The sequence below is a fragment of the Pongo pygmaeus genome, chromosome 15 (assembly GCF_028885625.2).
Source record: "Pongo pygmaeus isolate AG05252 chromosome 15, NHGRI_mPonPyg2-v2.0_pri, whole genome shotgun sequence".
In the NCBI taxonomy this organism is placed as follows: domain Eukaryota; kingdom Metazoa; phylum Chordata; class Mammalia; order Primates; family Hominidae; genus Pongo; species Pongo pygmaeus.
This window is the reverse complement of record NC_072388.2, coordinates 89,910,824-89,934,878: the sequence shown is the minus strand read 5'-3', so window position 1 is coordinate 89,934,878 and position 24,055 is coordinate 89,910,824. Positions and strand designations below refer to the sequence as shown.

Genomic DNA, 24,055 nt, shown 5'->3' with positions numbered 1-24,055 from the left:
CTTCTCATTGAGAGGTGATATACCTCAAGCTCTCTCTCTCCCTTCAGCCCCTCCTCCCCTGTAGATACGTAGGCTTTACATCTTTCCACAAGTTTTCTATACATGTATACATGTTTGAATTTTTTAACAAATAAGATTATATTATACCTGTATTTTGAGTCTCTGAAACTTATTTAACCATTTATTTACTAATAAGCAGTTAGCTTTTTTTCACTTTTTCACTAATTATAAGCTACACAAATGAATTTTTTTATATATATGTGTTTGTGTTTGTCTCACCATTTCCTTAGGATAGATTCCCAGAAGAAGGGTATGCACAACTTTCCTGTAACATGTGTGCCTGGATTTCCTTCTAAAAGATTTATCAGATTATGTTCTCATCAACTGTATGGGAGTACATTGGCTATCAATTTTCATCTGAAATGATATCCCGTTGTGATAATTTGCATGTGTTTCTTTGATGAATATTTAGTTTGAGCATCTTTTCATGCATTTGAACATTAGTATTTTCTCTTTTATGAATTACTCTCTTTCTCTTTTTTTTTTTTGGAGACAAAGTCTTGCTCTGTCTCCCAGGCTGGAGTGCAATGGCACAATCTTGGCTCACTGCAACCTCTGCCTCCCGGATTCAAGCGATTCTCCTGCCTCAGCCTCCTGAGTAGCTGGGATTACAAGTGCACACCAACATGCCTGGCTAATTTTTGTATTTTTAGTAGAGACGAGGTTTTACCATGTTGGTCAGGCTGGTCTCAAACTCCTGACCTCAGGTGATCCGCCTGGGATTACAGGCGAGAGCCACTGTGCCCAGCCTCTTTTATGAATTGCTCTTTATGAGCTTTGCCCATTTTCCTATGGGGAGATTTTTCTTACTGCATTTTAAAGCTCTATTAAAGACTTTCATTCTTTGACATTAATATTGGAAATGTTTTTTCTGGTGTGTCACTTGTTTTAAAACTTTGTTTATGGTAATACGGGATTTTGATTTTGTTTTTAGAAGGATTTAAACAGAAGATTCTTAAATGTCTATGTAGTAAGATATGTCAGTCTTTTTCTTTATGATATCTGACTTTTATGTCAGATTGTCACTCCATTCCTATGCCCGACGCAAGTTTATGAAAATATTGTCCTAAATTTTTCTCTAGAATTATTTTATTCTTATACTTCAGTCTGGAATTTATTTTAGTGTCAGTTGTTATCCTCCAATGACTAGTCAGTTGTCCCTGCAGGATGGTTCTTAAGTTTTATATAGTTTTTATCTCGTCGGTTTTCAGTCATCATTTATAATTTTCAAACTAAACTTACATATTTGTGAATAACATTTTAAACAAAAATAAACTGACTTGTAGATCTGAGTTTCGTTGAAGGACTTAAATTGAAGGCATTTTTATTAGTAGCATGTCTTAAAGATTAATCTAAATAAAAAAGAGACTTTCATTTTTAGTAATTTCTTTTCTCTTGCTAAAGGCCAATTATGTCCATCAAGCTCTTTAAGGTTTTAAAAGGCAGTCTTAAACATGCAGCAGGGTATTTTGGAGCCTCTGAATTCCTTAACTATAGAAATAACTTTGTGTAATGACATGGATGGAAGCCATGCTTCTCTCTAAATCTAATTGTCAAATTTTTAAGAGAAATAGGACAAAAAAACAGATTAAATGTTATCACAGGATAATCACAATATCCAGTCTGTGGGAAGTTCTACTGAACAAACAACCCAGTTTCTTCAACAAATAAATGGTAAAAAAAAAAAAAAAAAAAAAAAAAAAGGTAAACTGAGAACTTACAGATGAAAAGACACATAAGAAACAATATTTGCATCTTACTGAAATCCTGATTCAAGCACTTTCTAATTTAGATTCTTTTTTTTTTTTTTTCTGCGATAGCCTCCCTGTGTCGCCCAGGCTTGAGTGCAGTGGCACCATCATAGCTCACTGCAGCCTCAAGTGATCCTCCTACCTCAGCCTCCTGAGTAGCTGGGACCACAGGCACATGCCACCATACCCCAGCTAATTTTTTTTTTTTTTTTTAAATAGAAACGAAGTCTTGCTTGTTGCCCAGGCTGGTCTCAAATTCCTAGCTTCAAGTGATCCTCCTGCCTTGGCTTCTCAAAATGCTGGGATTACAGGCATGAGCCACAGTGCCCAGCTTAATTTAAATTCTATTTATTAAATTCAAATTAAATGTAATTCATATAGATCTAATTTATATACTATGTATATACCACAGCTAGGGAAATTTGAATATTGATTAGATGTTGAATGATACAAAGGAATTACTACTAATTTTTTTTAGATGTGATACTGATACTGTGGTTGTGGTTTTAAAGGTGCTTGCCTTTTATGGAGAGACACAGTCTGTAATCCCAGCACTTTGGGAGGCCAAGGTAGGAAGATTGTTTAAGCCCAGGAGCTCAAGACCAGCCAGGGCAACACAGTGGGACCCAGTCTCTAAAAGAAAAAAAAAAAATTTTAATTAGCTGGGCATGGTGGCTCATGCCAGTAGTCCCAGCTACTTGGGAGGCTGAGGTGAGAGGCTCACTTGAGCCCAGAGGTTGAGACTGCAGTGAGCTGTGATCACACTACCACACTCCACAGTGGGTGACAGAGCAAGACCCTGTCTCCAAAAAACAAAAGTCCTTTCTTTTTAGAGGTACATGATAAAATACAGATGAAAATGAACAAAAATAATACCTTCATTAAACTATCCAAAAAAAAGAGCGCTTTGCTAACTTTTCTATATAAATGAGTGCATATCTAGATACAAAGGCTGAATTATCCCATAACAAGCACAAAATTTATTTGAAGTCTCCTGATTTGTTTTAGAAATAAATGGAAGTTTTGTATTTTACATCTAATAAACATGTATGTGGATATTTTAATATGAAAACAAGTTATATTGTCCTCATTGAATAAAATAAATACTCCAGGAAGATACATCGTGTAGTATTATGAGGTTTTGATTACAACCCATTATACCTGATGGATATACAATCCCTATCTGAAATGTATAGGACTTTAATAAAAATAGAGCTTACACAATATATTAATCTGCTTAGGCTGCTGTTAACAGAATACCACAAATTAGGCAGCTTAAACAACAGAAGTTTATTTTCTCACAGTTCTTGATGCTGGGTAGTCTTACGAACCAGATGCCAGCAGTATTGGTGTCTGGTGAGGGCCCTCTCTTTGGGTTACAGATGGCCACCTGCTTGCTGTGTCCGCACATAGCCTTTCCTTGGTCTGCACACTCACAAAGAGAAAGTGTCTGTCCCTTTAAGGACACTGATTCTCTTGGATCAGAGGCCTACCCATATAACGTCATTTAACCTTAGTTACCTCCCTAAAGGCACTGTCTCCAAATACAGTCACATGGAGAGCTGGGGCTTCAATGTGTGAATCCCCAGGGGGCGCAAGGAGAATACAGACATTCAGTCCACAGTACACAGTATTTAGAGAAAGTAGGATAAGATATATAACATACCTGTGAAGTGTTATAAAATTTTGTTTGAAGTGTTTTATTCTCAAGACCTTATTTTTAAATTTTTTTCCCACAATTTTATTTTGAAAATTTTAATGCTAAAGAAAATATGAGAGAATATTACTATGAACATCTGACATTTTGCTGCATTTCCTTTTTCTTTCTAATTATTTCTAGTGTGCATGCTCTCTCTATATGTATGAGTATATGTATATATGTCAGTATATATAATACGTATATACAGACATACATATATATCTTTATGTAGAGATAGAGCTATACCTTGCTACAGTATTTGCAAACAATTTGCAGACACAAAGTTATCCTTAACAGATATTTCTAGATAATCAACTAAAATTTTAAGAGCTTGAAACTGAGAGGATCCTAAAGTTTGTTTAATTCTACCTCTTCCAGAAAAGGGATCTTTTATATTATCACCAGTATCCTCTCCAATACTTCCAAAGTTGGAAAGTTAGTTTTTTCACCCAACAACCTATTGCATTATTACATGCCAGAAAACAAGAAAACTTTATTTATAAAGATTGGTTTCTTTTTTTTTCTTTTTTCTTTTTTTTTTTTTTTGAGATGGAGTCTTGCTCTGTCACCCAGGCTGGAGTGCAGTGGCGCAATCTCCGCTCACTGCAAGCTCCACCTCCTAGGTTCATGCCATTCTCCTGCCTCAGTCTCCGGAGTAGCTGGGACTACAGGCGCCCGCCACCTCGCCCATCTAATTTTTTTTTTTGTATTTCTAGTAGAGACGAGATTTCACCATGTTGGCCAGGATGGTCTCGATCTCCTGACCTCATGATCTGCCCACCTCGGCCTCCCAAAGTGCTGGGATTACAGGCGTGAGCCACCGTGCCCAGCCCTTTTTTTTTTTTTTTTTTTTTTTTTGAGACAAGATCCTGCTCTGTTGCCCAGGCTGAAGTGCAGTTGCATGTTCGTGGCTCACTGCAGCCTCGACCTCCCAGGCTGAGGTGATCCTCTTGCTTCAGTCTTCCAAGTAGCTGGGATTACAGGCACACACCACCATGCCCAGCTAATTTTTGTATTTTTTGTAGAGGTGGGGTTTTGGTATGTTGCCCAGGCTAGTCTCAAACTCCTGGGCTGAAGCAGTCCACCCATCTCAGCCTCCCAAAGTTCTGGGATTGCAGGTGTGAGCCACCGTTCCCTGCCCTGCTTTCTTATATTTAGCCACAAATATACCTGTTAAGAAGTGGGGCAGGACAAAGAAGTAGAGCAGACTTTAGAAAACTGTTTGGCAGTATCTACTGAACATATGCAGACCAAATAACCCAGCAATTCCAATTCAGGAATATATCCAACAGAAATATGTATATTTCTGTAACAAAGACATGTATAAGAAGATATATAACAGCATGATTCAAAATTCCCTACACTGGAAACAACCCAATATTCATCAACAATAGAAGGATATTTTAAAGAGAGGATGCTGGGAAGACAGTGCAGCAGGAAGCACCAGGAATCTATCTCACCACCAACTGCAGTGGCAGAATCTCTCTGACGTAACTATTTTGGAACTCTGAAGTCCACTGAAAGTTTTCAACTTCCAGGGAAAGGCTTGGACAGTAAAGTGCAGTTAATTTTGGTCAATTTTAGCTCTTAGCACAGTATAGGTCGAGTATCCCTTATTCAAAATGCTTGGGACCAGAAGTATTTTGGATTTCGGATTTCTTTGGATTTCGGCATATTTGTAGAATACATACTGGTTGAGCATCCCTAATCTGAAAATTCAAAATGCAAAGTGCTCCAGTGAGCATTTCCATTGAGCATGTTGGCACTCAAAAAGTTTGTTTTGGGAGCATTTTGGATTTTGGATTTACAAGTTAGGGATGCTCAACTTACAGCAGCCACCCATTCCTCACCCTCAACCCTGTAGCAGACAGCCATGCACGTATTCCTAAAACAACCTACACACAGCTTGTGGGAGCCAGGATGGGCAAAAAGGACCTTGCCCTCCAAATATAGAGCATCTGTGATCTGAATTGCTGTAATTGCTGCTTCTCATTATAGAGGTGCAAAGAGGGCAGTGGTCGTTGTTGTGCCTGCCACCATTACTGCAAGCCCCTCCTCCTCCTCTGGATGAAGTGATTTCCAGGAGTACTTAAAGGACCAGTCGCCCTTTTTCCCTTTGGGAGCCAGACATTCAGTTCTCATACATTCCAAAGCAACTGCTTATACAGGGAAAATTAGAAAGCTACCAAGCATGCCCAGGCAAAGCCACAGGCTCATCAAAAACCTGAGAAGACCTTAAGTTTGTACTCCATGCTGATCCTCAGCACAGAGACAGCCTATAACAATCAAAAAACAAAAAGCAATAAACAAAAACAAAAAAAGCAAACCCTAGGGAAGGAGGAGAATTTGGATTCCCAGAGGTATCACATCATTAAGTTCAAGTTCCCATTTTCAACAAGAATCACAAGGTATGTAAAGAAACAAGAAAGTATGGCCCACTCAAAGAAAAAAATAAATCAACAGAAACTGTTTCTGAAAAAGGCCTCATGATAAATTTGCCTAGACAAAGACTTAAAACAACTATATTAAAGACATTGAAAGACCTAAAGGAGTATGTGGGGAACATCAAGACAAAATGTATTAACAAAATGGAAATAACAGTAAAGAGATAGAAAATCTGAAAAGAAAATGAAAAGGAATTCTGGAGCTGAAAAGTACAATAACTAAAATGAAAAATTCAGTAGAGGGTTTCAGAGGCAGATTTGGCAGGCAGAAGAAGGAATCAGTGAAATTGAAGTTAGGACAATTAAAATTATTGAGAGTGAGGAACAGACAGAAAAATGAAAAAAGCAAACAGAGCCTAAGGGACCATAGGATGCCATCAAGAGGACCAACATATGCATTGTCGGAGTTTCAGAAGGAGAAGAAAGAGAAAGGGACAGAGAGAATATTGGAAGAAATATTCTATTGGATTGGTGGAAAACTTTCCAATTTTGATGAAAGACAATATAAACAACTAAGAAATTCAACAAAATTCAAGTAAGACTAACTGAAAGAGACCCACACTGAAACACATTATAATGAAACACCTGTAATCCCAGCACTTTGGGAGGCCTAGGCGGGCTGATCACTTGAGGTGAGGAGTTCAAGACCACCCTGGCCAACATGGCGAAACCCCATCTCTACTAAAAATACACAAATTAGCCGGGCGTGGTGGCGCACACCTGTAATCCCAGCTACTCGGGAGGCTGAGGCAGGAGAATTGTTTGAACCTGGGGGGCGGAGGTTGCAGTGAGCTGAGATGGTGACAGAGTGAGACTCAGTCTCAAAAAAAAAAAAAAATAGAATCTTGAAAGCAACAAGAGAAGAGCGATTCCACACATACAAGTGATCTTCAGTTAGATCAGCAGATTTCTCATCAGAAAGTGGCTCAGAAGGCAGTGGAGTGATACATTCAAAGCACTAAAAGGAAAAAAAAAAACTGTCAACCAAGAATCCTATCTCTGGCAAAGCTGTCCTTCAAAGGTGAGGGAGAAGTTAACATATTTCTAGATCCGTAAGAAGCTGAGGGAGTTCATTACTTCATTACCACTAACGCCGCTCCGTAAGAAATGCTCAAGGGAGTCCTGCAGGCTGACAAGAAAGGACACTAGACAGTTAATTCAAAGCCTTATGAAGAAATAAAGATGTCAGTAAAGGTAAATACATGGCCAGTTGTAAAAAACTAGCATTATTGTGACAACAGTTTATAACTTCACTTTTTGTTTTCTGCGTGACATAAGAGACGAATGCATTTAAAAGAATTATCAGTTTGTTTTGGGCCACACGATGTATAAAGATGTAGTTTTGTAACATAAACAACCAAAAGAAGTTGGGTAGAACTGTTAGAGGAGCAAAGGTTTTTCTACATTATTAAAGTTAAACTGATATAAATTCAAGTTAGAGTGTTATAACTTTAGGATAGTAAATGTAATCCCTTGGGAACCACAAAGAAAATAGCTATAGAATATATACAAAAAGAAAGAAGAAAGGAATTTAAATGTTTTATTACAAAAAAATAAACTAAACCTAAAAGAAGGCAGTAATGCAGAATATGAAAGACAAAAAAGCTATCAAGCATATAGAAAACGAATAGCAAAATGACAGAAGTTAGTTCCTTTTTATCAGTAATTACTTTAAATGCAAATGGATTAAACTCTAATCAAAGGACAGAGATTGGCATAATGGATTTAAAAACATGATTAACTATGTGCTGTCTGCAAAAGAATCACTTTAAATCCAAAGACACAAATAGATTGAAAGTGAAACTATGGGAAAAGATATTCCATGCAAATAGTAATCAAAAGAGATCAGGGCTGAGTGCAGTGGCTCATGCCTGTAATCCCAGCACTTTGGGAGGCCGAAGCGGGCAGGTCGCTTGAGGTCAGAAGTTCAAGACCAGCCTGGCCAACATGGTGAAACCCCATCTCTACTAAAAATACAAAAGTTATCCAGGCGTGGTGGTGTGTGCCTGTAATCCCAGCTACTCAGGAGGCTAAGGCAGGAGACTCACTTGAACCCAGGAGGCAGAGGTTGCAGTGAGCCAACATTGTGCCATTGCACTCTGGCCTAGGTGGCAAGAGCAAAACTCTGTCTCAGAAACAAACAAACAAAAAAGAGATCAGGAGTGGCTACACTAAAATAGACTTTTTTTTTTTTTTTGAGACAGAGTCTTGCTGTGTTGCCCAGGCTGGAGTGCAGTGGCACAATCTCAGCTCACTGCAACCTCTGCCTCCTGAGTTCAGGCAATTCTCATGCCTCAGCCTCCCAAGTAGCTGGGATTACAGGCACATACCATGACACCCAGCTAATGTTTGTATTTTTAGTAGAGATGGGGTTTCGCCATATTGGCCACACTGGTCTCAAACTCCTGGACTCAAGCAATCTGACTGCCTCAGCCTCCCAAAGTGCTGGGATTACAGGCATGAGCCACCACTCCTGGCCACAAAATAGACTTTAAATCAAAAAAGTTTATAAGAGGCTGGGCATGGTGGCTCACAGCTGTAATCCCAGCACTTTGGAGGCTGAGGCAGGAGGATCACTTGAGCCCAGGAGTTTGAGACTAGCCTGGACAACATAGTGAGACCTCATTTCTACAAAAAATTTAGAAATTAACCAGATGTAGTAGCATGTGCCTATAGCCTCAGATACTCAGAAGGCTGAGGTGGAAGGATCTCATGAGCCTGGGGAGGTCAAGGCTGCAGTGAGTCGTGATTATGCCACTGCACTCTGACCTTGGCAACAGAGCGACACCTTGTCTCAAAAAAAAAAAAAAGTTTACAAAAGACAAAGAAGGTCAGAGGTTCCTCATATATTAATAAAATATCCAATTCAACAGGAAGACATAATAATTACAAACACTTGTACACCTAATGTAGACCAGTGAAGTAAATGAAGCAAAAACTGACAGAACTGAAGGGAGAAGTAGATAGTCCTGTAATAATTATTGGAGACTTCAATACCCAACTCTCAATAATGGATAAAACAACCGGCCAGAAGATAAGAAGGAAATAGAGGAATTAACCAACTAGATCTAATGGACACATACAGAGTTAAAATGTGGATGCAATCTGAGTTTCCATGGATAGATGATAGACAAGCAAAATGTGCTGTATACATACACTGGAATATTATTCAGCCTTGAAAATGGAGGAAATTCTCACATGTACAACAACATAGATGATTATTGAGGATATTATGCTAAAGAAGCCAGTTACAAACAGACAAATAGTGTATGTTCAAAAAAGATACTTAGGGTATTCAAAATCATAGAGACAGAAAGTAAAATGGTGGTTGCCGGGGTTGTGGGGGAAAGGAGAATGGGGAGTTATTATTTAATGGGTATAGAGTTTTAGTTTTACAAGATGAAAAGAGTTCTAGAGATGGATGGTGATGATGGTTGCATACCATGAAGATATTTAATACCATCGAACTATACACTTAAAAATGGTTAACATAGTACATTTTGTTAAATGTATTTTAACACAATAAAAAATTAGGAGTGGTGGCCAGGTGCAGTGGCTCATGCTTGTAATCCCAGCCCTTTGGGAGGCCGAGGCGGGCAGATCACAAGGTCGGGAGTTCGAGACCAGCCTGGCCAAGAGACAAGCCTGACCAATATGGTGAAACCCCATCTCTACTAAAAACACAAAAGTTAGCTGCGCATGGTGGCAGGCGCCTGTAATCCCAGCTACTTGAGAGGGTGAGGCAGGAGAATTGCTTGAACTCGGGAGGCAGAGGTTGCAGTGAGCCGAAGATCGTGCCACTGCACTCTAGCCTGGGCGACAGAGTGAGACTCCAACTCAAAAAAAAAAAAAAAAAATTAGGAGTGGAGAGAAAGATATTCTATTCTGTGTTCCCCGGAAAGCGAAACCTGAAGCTAATACTTATGTCATATTATGTTATTAAAGAGCGTAATCCCAAGAGTGCAGGACTGAGGAAAAGAGAGCAGAGCATGTGCTACTGGGCTGGCCGCGTGCCATCACCAAGTGCAGCTGATCACTTGAGCTCATGGAACAGATCTCTGAGCAGAGCCAGGAAGCATGAGTTCTGTAAGTGGGTCATGCACCCATAGAATCTAGATGCGGAGGACCTGGACCCATCAGCCGTTGGTTCAGCACAGCTCTCAGAGACAGCACCCCGACCCCACAAGGTATTATCCTGAGCCAGCTGGTATCTTTGCTGAGTCTGTCATGTTCTACAGGCCAGCTGCACTTAAGTGAACCATCTGTCAACCAGGCTCATCAGTTGATCATAGGGAACCTCCTCCAGTGAGGCCATAGTGTGAGTTAAGGAAGAAGTGTTAGTGCATCCAAGACAGGTGACATGCATGTAAGCACGTCATTTACTCGTGCCTTCTGGACTGCCCAGGGCAGATTCTGAGTGTGCCATTTCCATAGTGCATTGGTTTGTTGCTGTACCTGCCTGACTTGGTGAATCAAGGCATCTGCTGATCTTAGCAGATGATGCACTGCTCTTGGGATTGCATGTTGAGGCACTCAGAGCCTGCCAGGGTCTGGTAACATCTCAGGAGCTGTTATTTGGAAAATAGTTATCTGCCACAGAAGGCCCCACCTTGCACCAGAATACTTCAGGTCTGCTCTGAGAGTCTCCTGTTGTGGCTGCGAGAGAGTCTCATCTTTCACAGATACCTATAGTACAATCAGAGCAACTGAATCCTATGGCCCAAGTAGCTTCCTGCTAATTGGCAGGATTGGACCTATAACAAAAGCCTATGCTAGGCCCCACTTGAAACAGGTAGCCTTCCGAGTCACTTGATAAATTTCTTAGAGCAGTATTCTCAAGTGCAATGTATGCTACCTCCAAAATGCAAAGAAGCCCACTAAGTTCTATTCCTGTTTCTTAGTGGTACAAGGTACAGTAGGTTGTCTTTTAGAGGAGGAGGTTTCATTATGCCCCTGACCACTGGAGCCCCAGTTTTCTGCTCTGCAGAATGAGAATTATATCATTCCACTTCTGGGGAATGAGGAAAATACCCTATAATGGTGCCTAATCACATTAACAGGACTAACTTTGCTCTGCTTTCCTTTCTTTCCTTCACTGTAGATATTAGAAGAGCTTTTGTTCCATGTTTGGGGAGGTAAACTTGCAGCTAGAAAGGCAAGACCTGGGGAAACTATATTCTATTCAATAGCAAGAGTCAGGGAAATAGGATTCTAGAAACTTAGGGAAAAGGAGCGGAATTCCTGGCATCCGAGGAAGGGGAGGGGGGATCTGGAACACATGTGACACAAGTTCCACAGACTCATCAGAGCTGTCATTTGGTGGCATCCCTCTGTTTAATCAAGACCACAGTACAGTCTCTATCATATCACTGTCTTAAGTGTTCTTAAAGGGTTCTTACTCATTCAGGAAATAAGCATGGGATAGCAAATTCTGGCACTATGCAAGGTTCAGGGGATACAGTGATACATAAGACATAGTTCTGCTTCTAGAGAGCTCATAGTTTAGCAATGTGGACAGTTGTATTGAGTTACCCCACAAAGTGATAGGGCATCTACAGGTGTGCACACCAGTTCAGCGGCTGTGTAGATAGCACTGTGGATACGGTAGTGGAGGATAAGATCATGAAGAAAGAATTCTTTCCATAGAGGGGAAGCATTAAGAGACTTATTAACCATTTGCTGAGCACCTACTGTGTGCCAGGCACAATACTAGGTATGTTAAATGTATGATTTCATATAACCTTATAATATCACTTGTTACTTTTACCCATGAAGAAATGGTCTAAGAGAAGTTAACGTATTTGCCCATCCCGAAGCTAGTTATTGACAAAGCAGTTGTTTGCAGCCAGGTGTGACCCTAATACTCATTTCCTCTGCTTCTGTGCCACATGTCTTCTCTCTGGAGTAGAGGACTGCAGAGTTCCCAGTTACCCAAACTGGGTAACTGGGTTACACTAGGATGCATGGGACTTTGCCAGCTGAAGAAAAAAAATGGCATTCTAAGGAGACCAAACAGCATGTGGAAAGTCCCAGAGCCCTGAGAACTGTTGTTGGGAGCACAGGATTGGAATATGGGGAACTGCAGAAGCTGAGGCTGAAAAAGAGAGGCAAGAGTCAGAGACTGAAGGAAGCCAGTGAAGGGATTTGGATAGGGGAATGTTGTAAGATTTAAGTTGCATGACTGTTACTCTGGTGTCTGCATGAAGGATACAGGAGGGAAGAAGTCAGGTGAGGGGCAGGTGGAGGCACGGTATCAGTTGTGAGACTCCAGTTAATCTTGGACAGTTACTGCCAGCCTGTGGACTGGCTCACTCAGACCTAGTCGTAGCCTGCCTTCAAGCTACATCAAGGATTTAGGGAGTTTTGTCTGCCTTCTACAGACGTTCTGACATTGCCCTTCTTAGAGCAATTAATCTTCCTCGTTAGGTTGCTCCAAATTAGAAACTGAGGTTCCTTCTCCATGTCTTCAATTTTCAAACTCTGCGCATTCTGATGCATATAGTTTTTATTCTTCTCAGGCACAATTTTCTATTACAGAAAATCCAAACTTGTCCAAAGCCTTATAGTCTCTTGTAACCTCGGAGGTGTCAAGTTTCTCTTCCTGCTGCATCTGGGTCTTATTCCTGTCTTCTCCATCCTTCTTACTCATGTTTTGTTTATTACCTTACCTTATTGGATCTCCTGGTTGTCCTTTTTATGTTATTTTTATTAGCCTGTCTAGGAGTTTCCATCTTTTCTGAAGAGCCAGTGTGTAAGAGCTGTTTCACCATCTTGCCATAGTGAGGGTGAGCCCACTTGTCAGAAACGTGACCAGAAAAGAAAGATGGCATATTGTTTCTAGATCACCAGAGCATCCTGTGGCTTCCATGTCTCCTAATTAGGGCTGGGGTTGACACTGAGCCTCCCCTCTGTGTCCCTTTCTAAGTGCCAGGATGAGCACGCTTCCCTCAGCCCAGGCTCCTGCCGACACCACTGCTCCCTTCTCACACCATCCGGTAGGGCCGCCTTTTGGTCCTCTCTGGTCCATACCCAGACACAGCTACTTAACACCAGCCAAGCCACCACCATTGATGACCAACCCGCCATCTCTGCAAGACCGAAAATCAGTGAGCAGAGAAAAACCCTCCCAAGAATTTTAAAGGATCACTTTTCTAAAATGCAATCTCTGCTACAAAGATAAGCCTTGGCTTGTTTGTTATTCTGTTAACTTTATAAAGGGGAAAATCTTAAACATAGATTTCAAACATATGGCTACAATGAAAACAGGTGGCTGTAGATAATTCACTGTATTTAAGACAACAGTGAGAAAAATAAAATAAAAACAGGGGTAATTACAGATCAAATAGGAAGGCCTATATAAAGTTTTTCAAGTCCTTAACCATAGTTACATGTCCTGGGGAAAGGATGGTGGAAATGGAATAGAAAAACATAGTTATTCAGGAGTTCTGCTATCTCTCTATTTTCTGTTAACATCAGTACCATCTTTTCTGAAGCAGTTGGATTATCCTTTTCTGTTCTTATTGCTCTGAGTATAGTCATAAATGTGATTTTAAATCTATATTATAACAAGCCATGCCACTGGTTTACAAGTCTTTGAGATGTATTCACTGCCTCAGTGATAGAAGTCACGTAATCTTTTTTTTTTTTTATACTTTAAGTTTTAGGGTACATGTGCACAACGTGCAGGTTTGTTACATGTGTATACATGTGCCATGTTGGTGTGCTGCACCCATTAACTCGTCATTTAGCATTAGGTATATCTCCTAATGCTATCCCTCCCCACTCCCCCTACCCCACAACAGTCCCCGGTGTGTGATGTTCCCCTTCCTGTGTCCATGTGTTCTCATTGCTCAATTCCCACCTATGAGTGAGAACATGTGGTATTTGGTTTTTTGTCCTTGCGATAGTTTGCTGAGAATGATGGTTTCCAGCTTCATCCATGTCTCTACAAAGGACATGAACTCATCATTTTTTATGGCTGCATAGTATTCCATGGTGTATATGTGCCACATTTTCTTAATCCAGTCTGTCGTTGTTGGACATTTGGGTTGGTTCCAAGTCTTTGCTATTGTGAATAGTGCCGCAATAAACATACATGTGCATGTGTCTTTATAGCAGCATGATTTATAATCCTTTGGATATATACCCAGTGATGGGATGGCTGGGTCAAATGGTATTTCTAGTTCTAGATCCCTGAGGAATCATGTAATCTTTTAAACTCAATCATGCTAGTTGTAGCAATTGGTAAATTACACCAATTATGTTACTATTAGGATTATTAGAGTGGCTTTAACAGATCTGGGTAGTCATTCTGTTTTGTTACTTTTCCCCTGATAGTACACAATGTTGTCAGGACAGGTTCCCTTCCAATCTCATGACCGAAGTTTGACGTGTACCAGCGCAGTGGAAATCATGAAGAAAATTAAAAAGGGAGATTTCTCCTTTGAAGGAGAAGCCTGGAAGAATGTATCCCAAGAGGCTAAAGATTTGATCCAAGGTAAGAATCTAATGAAATTTTACATTTTATATGATGTGTAGTGATTGAAGTAGAATCATGCCCATTACACATACATTTGCATGTTAATTACTCAAGGAATCCATGTGTATTCTAAAAGGCTTCCAGGCTACTCTCTTCAGCCTTGTCTTCTTATCAGAACATTCTCTTTAGTAATGGTATCCACATTTCTAACATGAGCTAGCACTTGACTTCCACTGGCATCTCAGTCAAACACATCTAAAACAAACCAATACTTTTTGACTGTCCTTTCCCTCAGACACACTCCTCCTCCTGTCTTTCCTCCTGTCAACAGTGGCATTGCTAAGAAGCCAGATCACCAAAACAGAAACCTAGGCGTCCTCCTGGATACCTGCACCTGCCTTGCCTTCTACAGCCAGTCACAGAGTTCTACAGATTCAGCAGCGCTTCTAGCAGTCCGGTCCCTTCCTTCCCATTCACATGCCATTGCGTTTGTTCTCATCACCATTTCTCTCCCGAAATCCTGCAACATCCTTTCACCTTGCCTCACTTCCTCTGACTTAAGCTGTTCATCATCTGTCAATAGAGGGACTTTTCTAGAATCCAAATGTGATTATGCCTCTTTTCTGCCAAAAATCCTTTGGAGACTCTCTGTTTGCTTCAGGTCAGACTCCTTAACCTAGCATTTAACATTCAAAGCCCCTCATGACCTGGTCCTGTCTGCCTTTGCTTCCTCCTCACCCCAGCTCTGCCGTTGCAGGATATTTGAATTCCTCAGGTATGCTGAGCTTTCAGATCCCTCCGTGTCTTTACACGCTCTTCTTAATCCTCTTCCCTAGCCACTTCTCCTTATCCTACAGGATTCATCTCCTAGAAGCCTTCCAGGACGCCCTCACTCCCTAGGCTACACTCTCCCTTGGGCCTGCTAACACACTGTGCCTGTGTATCTTGCTATCGCACTTGTCCCTGCTGTTGTAATAGCTGGGGTTTTGCCTGTGTGTCGTCTAATATTAATAGCTCCTCTCTGCATCTCCATCTCCATATCTCTAGTGCCTTACTGCACTCCCTGACCTATAGAAGACGGCCAGTAAATGTTTGGTACATGGATGAAGTAGATCTGTGTGCTTTTTGCTCATTTGGAGCTTACCAAGTCACCAGTAGGAATCTTTGTTTTGGATGTTTATTTTCTCCTGATTGAAAAGCCACTTCGCCTGGAGCTTCCTAGAAATAGGCTACTGTGACTTTATCATTAGAATCCAGCATTCACAAAAGAATTTAAATGAATAGGAAAATCTAATTATCTTTGTAGGAGGTTAAAACTATATAGAAACCATTATGTCATGTGAACATAGCTGAGATTTATTTCCGAGTTTGTTTTTAAACCATGTTTAAAATGACAAGTCATAAAATAAAAATATCTATTCCCACAGGACTTCTCACAGTAGATCCAAACAAAAGGCTTAAAATGTCTGGCTTGAGGTACAATGAATGGCTTCAAGATGGCAGTCAGCTGTCCTCCAATCCTCTGATGACTCCGGATATTCTAGGATCTTCCGGAGCTGCCGTGCATACCTGTGTGAAAGCAACCTTCCACGTAAGGCCCTGTGCTCTGTACATGTTGGGCGGTTTGAGTAGGAATCATAATCAAATGTTCTTACTCTGTAGCCTCAGATACGTTTTCTTTGTTTCACATTTAAAATAATATGTGTCCTTTTACTTTTAGGTATGTTTTTATAAATTGCTTCATGGTTATAAACACTTTATAACAAAAAGTGCACAGGGGACCGGAGTCACTGCTAACCCACAAAATACATATTTAATTTTTAGAATGACCTTATGAGATGAGATAATAGAACTTTTTCCTCTCAAATAGACTAAATAATTTTCTTTAAAAACCATAATAAACATTAGGAACTAAGGCACATTTGAAAGTCCATTCATTTTACAACCATTTAGTACATCACACATTCTTAAAACTGGGAGGGATATGAAGTAAGTTCATTGGTATTAAGTATAGATTGTATGTTTGAAAGACTGAGACTATCCGGTAGAAACTGTGGATTATGCACATTTGTGCCAAGCAGATGCAAATACATTAAGATAATTCATGTGAAGTATAGTATAAGATGAGTTAGGGAAACAGAAAGTCACCTTCAAAGGGATTATTTCGAGAAAGGAGAAGGTATAGGGATAGTGCTTCTTCAGCAGCAGAAATGGATTTAAAAAGTAATAAACTAGGAAATGTCGAGATGGTAAAGAGATTAACTGCAAGAATTTCTATCAGATGATCCAAATCTTCTCAGTGACATAGATTGCAAGGTGACAACTACAAGGTGTAACTGCAGCGTTGTCCAAGCCTAGGCTAAGGAGAGTGAAGACAGGCTGCAGGAGGAGGAAGCCAGGGCAAGGCTGTAGAGCTGTGCTTCTCTGTGCATGTAAATGTCCAGTATATATCCAATGACATTGAATGGGAGTGAAGAGCAAAGACTCAGAATGTGTCGAGTCTGCTTGCATTGGGACTTTGTGTTCAGAATTTTAAATCTTAGACACAGAACCAGTAAAAGCAATGGGGATAGTTTAGATTACTGATGGTCTTCAGGAATTTCCAGTCAATTGTTTCATATTAGGATGTAGTACTAACGTCTTCAAAAGATTTATTAGAATTGTGACTCTCAGACCGCCTAGCTAGTTTCATTTAAACAGAGCCCTCAGAATTTTTTTCCCATGAACTTCTCCACCCTGCCAATAGGCTTAGATATAAAGGTTTTAAGAGCTTTGTTCCCTTAAAACAACTTGGGGCTGCAGTTGCCAATGGAAAGTTGTCTTCTGCCGTTAAGTCATAACTGCTAGGAAAGCTTCAGTACTTTTACCTTCACAGGGGTTCCCTTTTTTCCCCCCTAGGCCTTTAACAAATACAAGAGAGAGGGGTTTTGCCTTCAGAATGTCGATAAGGCCCCTTTGGCTAAGAGAAGAAAAATGAAAAAGACTAGCACCAGTACCGAGACGCGCAGCAGTTCCAGTGAGAGTTCCCATTCTTCTTCCTCTCATTCTCACGGTAAAACTACACCCACCAAGACACTGCAGCCCAGCAATCCTGCCGACAGCAATAACCCGGAGACCCTCTTCCAGTTCTCGGACTCAGTAGCTTAGGCATGGTAGGAGTGTATCAGTGATCCATTGCACCTTTATTCCCTCAGCATATGCCTGAGGCGATCTTTTACGCTTTTAAAAATGTTTCCCGTTGGTCTCATTGGAATCTGCCTCCTAATGATTTTTTTCAGGAAAACCTGTTTGGTTATCCTCATCCAAAAGCACTGGACAGAGAATGTTACTGTGAATAGAGCACATATTACTCTTTTTAGCAACCTAGCATGATGCCAACAAGACTATTCTTGAAAGAGCAAAGATTCCTGTAAATTTAATTAGGGCTAGATTTGAGCTGCTTGTAAGTCACAGGTTTTCCAGATGTCTGCCAACAAGAAATGACTCATACTGTGATGATACCTTTTGCTTTGCCTTGTGGACAATGTGGGTTTTTGAAATTTGCACCCTTCAAACTATGATTTATCAGAGAAAGGGGTCTGTTTTCAAAAAAGATTCTGTAATGAATTTTATGTGTGGCATATACTTACTTCTTGAGAGAAGATTTTAACTTATTGTTTTTATTTTATTGTTACATATGATGATAACCTGCTATTATTAAACTTTTTCTAAAAAGTGAAAAAAAAAAAAGATATAAGAACTCAAGGTCCCATACTCTGTATTCGGGATCCATCTGAGATGCATGCTAAGCTATGTGTATGTTTTTAATTTTGCACTGCTCTTTCCTGGCAATTTGTTTTAATGGTTATTGCAGAATATTAAGGTACATGTCTCTCTGTTTTAAGTAATATTGCACTTTATAAAAAAGTATGAATAAAGCAAACTATTTTATAAAGTGCACTGTTTAAAGCATTTGCACTGTATTTTTGCCATTTATTTTCATTTTCTACTTTAAATTTGTCCTCACATCCCTCTTCTACTTTGTATGCAACAAGTAGAATGGGGCATGTTGTGTCATGTAGTCAGCCACTTATGCACCAATGTGAGGAAAACCTAAAGGGAAATTAAACTAAACACTGTGCTTCATATTTGTACACTGTGTTGTACTACAGTGAGGAATTTCCTCCTGTAGTCATATATTATGTACATAATATTTTAGAATCATACCTATGACTGGTTTGGAAATTTTTCTGTTGAATTTTAAATCCAGAAAGCATATTTTATAAACTTATGCAGAGCACTTTTATTGCTCAAAAGTTCTGAATTCATACAGAAAACAAGTACTATGTGATGAAAACATTTCATTAAAAGATTGCTGCATTTAAAAATACAATTAATTCGTTCCCTATGCAAAAAAAAAAGAAGTGATAGGGTTTGTATGTTATATTTTCTTTTAAAGCCATCATGTGAAATGTCAGGGCTGAGAAAAGTGATTTTTTTGCTTTGTTTACAGGAATCATGCTTAAAGAGATAATGCCCAACATGTTTATTTTATAGTTTTTGTTAATGCTAACCTTTTGAGCATTAGTTTGGAATTTGGACATGGTATTTATTTATTCCTTTCTTGAGGTTATAGCAGCATTAATTTCAACCAGTTATGAATACTAAAAATATTGCACTCTGTAATAGTAGTATATTTATTACTAAATCAATGTATATATTAATAGCACAGGCAAAAAATGGCAAATATTAAAATATTTTCAAAATATTATATTATTCTGTTCACATTTTTATCCACAGTGGTTATTGGGAATAATATTTTACACTTTTTGCTGGCCCAAATGGCTACATAATATTGAGTTAATGAAAGTTTTATACTCCCAGCTTTCAGTTATTCCTAGTAATTATGGGGAATTTTGTGTGAATTATTACCAAACTATTGCTAATTCACAAAATGTGATTCCATCAGGCACAGATCTCTAGTAATCAAGAAAATGACCATATTTATAATTATATTGGACGTATTTGGAACATACTTGGCTCTTCAAGCCATTTTTTAAACTGTGCATCCTGGTAGAAAATACTAGTTGTAAAGTACAAACTAAAGGGACTACGTTGCTAATAGAAAATGATCCAGAAAAATGGTCAGACAGTATACAGATTGATGACACGATTGATTTCATTGTGAATATTGGAAATTAATGGGTTTCATTTTCATTTATTTCCCTTGCCTCTTCTTCTTGAGGAGGATTTGACAGGCAATGAAATGGGTAAAAAGGCAGTCAGACTAACAGGAAGAAGGAAAGATAGGCTAGCCGTCAACTGATGAGCCTGCCTGAATAATCTCAAATGGGCTTTTGAAAAGACCTTAACAAACACTGTTGTGCTCTTGTCAAATATCTTTATCTACACCCTACTTATAAGTGCCAAAAAGACAGCATTTGATGCCAAGTTTGAAGCAGTTAGGTCATATGCAGGCTGTGTATTAACATACAGTGAATTGCACTTTAAAATTCAGAAACCTTTCATTTGGTCACATCAAAAATAAACACTACAAAATATATAAAAATGTTAAGTGATAGGACTCTTTTTGGGTATTAAGAGTAAAATAGAAGAAGATCTAAGAAATACAAATACTTACATTATTTCTCTTTATGACATTAACTTTGGGACTAGAGCCACACCACCCCCTCCCTTCTTCACTTATTGATTGTATTGCATATAATTTTCATGCCAACATAAATCCTGATTCATATATTTTGTAACTGTGTATGACAAATTAAGAGGCAAGAATAAGAAAAGGAAGATAATAGAGGAAAGATGTTAAGAAAGGCCAGTTTCTTCTAATTACTCTGCCACATCCTGTGTCTGAAAGAGGTTAATTAGCACTTTGAAATTGATTGGCTGAGTGTGGTGGCTCGGGCCTGTAATCCTTGTGCTTTGGGAGTACAGGACTGGAGAATCACTTGAAACCAGGAGTTAGAGACCAACCTGGGCAACATAGTGAGACACTGTCTCTCCAAAAATAAAAATAAAAATTAGCTAAGCATGGTGGCTCATGCCTGTAGCCCTAGTTACTCAGGAGGCCAACATGTGGAGGATTGCTTCCGCCCAGGAGTTCGAGGCTGCAGTGAGCTGTGATCACACCACTGCACTCCAGCCTGGGCAACAGAGTGAGACCCTGTCTTAAGAAAAAAAGAAATTCATTAATTCTTCCAAACCTTTATAAAGTAAAAAACCACTGAATTACTAGAATAGAAAGTCAGTCTCCTAAGTTAATTTCCACATTGTTGTCTGTCTTGGAGTCACAGGTTCATTACCCAAGAAAACTGCCTTTTAATTTTTTTAGATTGCTGCTGATTTCTTAAGTATGTAAATGACTAACTTTTAAATATAAGGTAAGTTATTTTAAAGAAATCTACTAACATAGAAATCACTTTTTTTAAAGTAAGGAAATTCCTTTTGTATCTCAGTTTATGTTCTCAAATACACTACTTTATAAAAGTATACAATTTACTGGGTACTTATTCACCTTGCCCCCATTTCAAGCGCCTGTTATTGTCATATTTATTAAAAACAGGGTACCTCATAATGGTGAAAATTTATAAATTATTGGGTCTATATGTGCCTTAGACTGCCTGATTACTTTGGCTGTTCTCCCAGTGACTGATAATAATAGCATGATTTGAGTGTTCATGTGAAAATACATCTAATATTCCTTAAGATCTAAGTAAATAAGTTAAATTCTGATATGCCACTTATGTCAAAGTAATTGTTACATAGATGAATTATTACTGTAACATCATGAAGTATCTTAAAATTATATGACTTTTGGCCTCTCAAATGTCTTACATGATAATACCCCAATTTCCAGCCTTTAATTGATTGTGTACCTCACATAAGTGTCTGTCATCACTTGATACCTGTATTTGGCACTAAAACAAATGTAGCCGGCTCTAATGAAATTTGAAGTTTGGATAGGAGACATTGTAAAACTCAAGAATGGGAAAAAAACATTTTTAACAGAAGTATGTATGAAGGAAATATTTTAAGTATAATCTACCCAAAGAAAATAACTGCTACAGCCAACATAAAGGTTTTATTCCCTGTTTTGTTAAGTAACTTCACTCCAAATTGTGACATTCTTTAGAGAAAATATTTTCCTTAAGAGTAGTTATTTACGTGTTTTATTGGGGGAGCATATTTTCAGGGGGGCAACATCTTCCTAAGAACATTTGATTAGCCTCACTTCTGTCCTCAGTTTCCATATTGCTTACTTTTCAAGATATTTCTTCTGAGCCCTTTTCTTTGTATGCCCAGCTCCCCATTATGTAATTAAGTAATTGATTACCATTCCAAATGCTTCCCCTACTCAAGGCTGTTGTCCACCCTGTTTCATGAATTTCTGAATTAAGTAGGTGCCTAATGTTTTCCTACTATTTGGCTGAAAAGGGGTAAGAAACTAAAGTGGCTTCCAAATATTTGTGTCTTGGCTTCTTCACCCTAGTGCAAAATAAGAAATGTTTATTGGCAGTCATTTCCTTTCCATTACTCCTTTTAACCACATTACAAAAAGCTAGGATTTTGTGTCTAGAAGGAGACTTGTATTAAAAGACAAGATTCTTAGTAGTTATTCATCAGGCTTAAGTTTCCTGGTGTATTTCTTGTGGGACAGGTAAAAGGACATTTTGTAGTATTATTCTAACTATTAATATAATGCTGCTTGGGTTATCAGAAAGTATTGAATACTTCAGATAAGTCAAGTTAGTATTTAGTATAGCAGCTGTTCTTCAGAGCACAGGAAACTGGGATAGTATGTGGCATTATGCTGTTTCCATTATTGTTTCTCATTGCATAACATTTTTAATTTGTATGGTGGTATACAATTTGCCCCTTTACTAAAAAAAAATCTAGTTTCATTCTTGTTCCTTGCCACATTAAGCAGTTTTTTCATTTACGTTTTAAATTTTCTTAATATTAGAAGAAAAATAAAACAGAAGAAAAGAGAAATGTCTTGACTTAGAAAAGGAAATTTAAGTTGTATGGAATACTGTAGCATTATTTTCTGGCATTTCTGCTTGTAGATAGATTAGAAAATGCTTGTCTCTTTTGTTTGCTTTGTTTTAAAATCCAGTAAGGTTGAAGAGCTTGACATTTTAAAACTGCAATTTTATTTTTAACTACATAAGAGGCTGGTCATGTGAAATGTGCACTGCTATGTTGGAATGGATATGTATGTGACAATTAACCTCATTAAAGCTCTGTTGCTGTGGTAGGCATTCATTTCTTCCTAATAGTTTATTTTAGTTACTATACTGCTATCCTGTTTGCTGAAATTATAAATACTAGCAATGTACAATAATTCTCATTCTTTGGGTGAATAAAAACAGAAATTTAAAGGTGGTGTATCACATAAAAAGTTAATGCCTCAGTACTAAAGTTTTGAAAAATATTCCTAAAAACTTCACAGGCATGAATTTTTGAAAAGAAGAAACCACATATACACATAGAGGAATTTTTAAAGACTGGCATTTTAAAGTATAGCTGGTAAAAATGGTATGTATCCTTATGTGTAGAATTTAAACTTCTTGAAAATCATCTAAGCTGCAACAATCTATGTAACTGTTCTTCCACAGTTTTACATAAAGATAATTTGTCTTACTAAAAGGTAAATGGAAGATTTAAAAAGATGAAAAACATTGTTTTTCCTCTATTCTATGTGGACAATTAAAAGTATAGCCAAGCCTCAGCTCAAATGAGTTGCCTTTGTGTGAGACAGGGTCTCACTCTGTCACCTGGGCTGGAGTGCAGTGGCACAATCACAGCTCACTGCAACCTCCACCTCCTGGGCTCAAGCAATCCTTGTACCTCAGCCTCCTAAGTAGCTGGCTAAGTAGACTACAGGCATGAGCCACCATGCCCAGCTAATTTTTTTTAATAGCTGCAAGGTCTCAGTATGGTGCCCAGGCTAGTCTCAAACTCCTGGCCTCAAGCAATCCTCCCGCCTCAGCCTCCCAGCTTTGCCCAGCCATGAGTTGCTTTTTGAGTTGTCTTCCTTAACTGCATCAATTCATCCCATACTCCGTACATGCACTTTTTCTCGTATTGTTTTTTTGTTTTTCTATGGTGTGTCCACACTCATTTGTGTATTTCTACACTGGTATTTCACTCACTACTTATTAAGATGCCTGCATGTGGACCTACATTTATAAATTGTAATTCCATTCAGAGAAATAAGAATTTAATTGGGACAGAGCTGGGAAATGTTTGTGGTGAAAATTATTAGGAATAAGAAAATAATGATGCTGTGTGAGAAAGCAAGTAGACTTACAATTCTGAGATAGAAACATCTGCGATCAACATAGAGAAGGCTACTTTACAAAAATGTTATTTCAGTGCCCATATGGACAAATCTCTTTAAAAGGCTTTGTCTACTGTATACATAAAGGAACTTATAAGCTTCATAAAGTGCTTATTTTTCTCTAGGAAACCCATGTGATAGCTCTGTTCTCTGTTTTCCCACTCCTTCCCCAGCTTTTCCTGCTGCCCACTGCTCCAAACACTGACATCCAGTGGCCAGAGTCCAGTCCAAATGGAGCATTAAGACTACATGTAGATAGTGATCATATTGTTAACAATGTTA

The 24,055-nt window shown here is 38.8% G+C and overlaps 1 protein-coding gene across 6 annotated transcripts in view; it reads left to right on the top strand.

Annotated features, from left to right (window-relative positions):
• The window catches only part of RPS6KA5 (ribosomal protein S6 kinase A5), a 199,183-nt gene extending 176,492 nt beyond the window's left edge, over positions 1–22,691 (top strand). For 4 of the 6 annotated variants that reach the window (XM_054447530.2, XM_054447534.2, XM_063651997.1 and 1 more), the window contains 3 exons: positions 14,292–14,451; positions 15,861–16,024; positions 17,332–22,691. In XM_054447530.2, the coding sequence (XP_054303505.1) occupies positions 14,292–14,451; positions 15,861–16,024; positions 17,332–17,580 (573 nt within the window). In that variant the 3' untranslated portion in view covers positions 17,581–22,691. Of the gene's footprint in view, positions 1–14,291; positions 14,452–15,860; positions 16,133–17,331 lie in introns of those variants that run through there. The other 2 variants (XM_054447531.2, XM_063651996.1) reach the window with 2 other exon arrangements.
• The last annotated feature ends 1,364 nt before the right edge of the window (positions 22,692–24,055 follow it).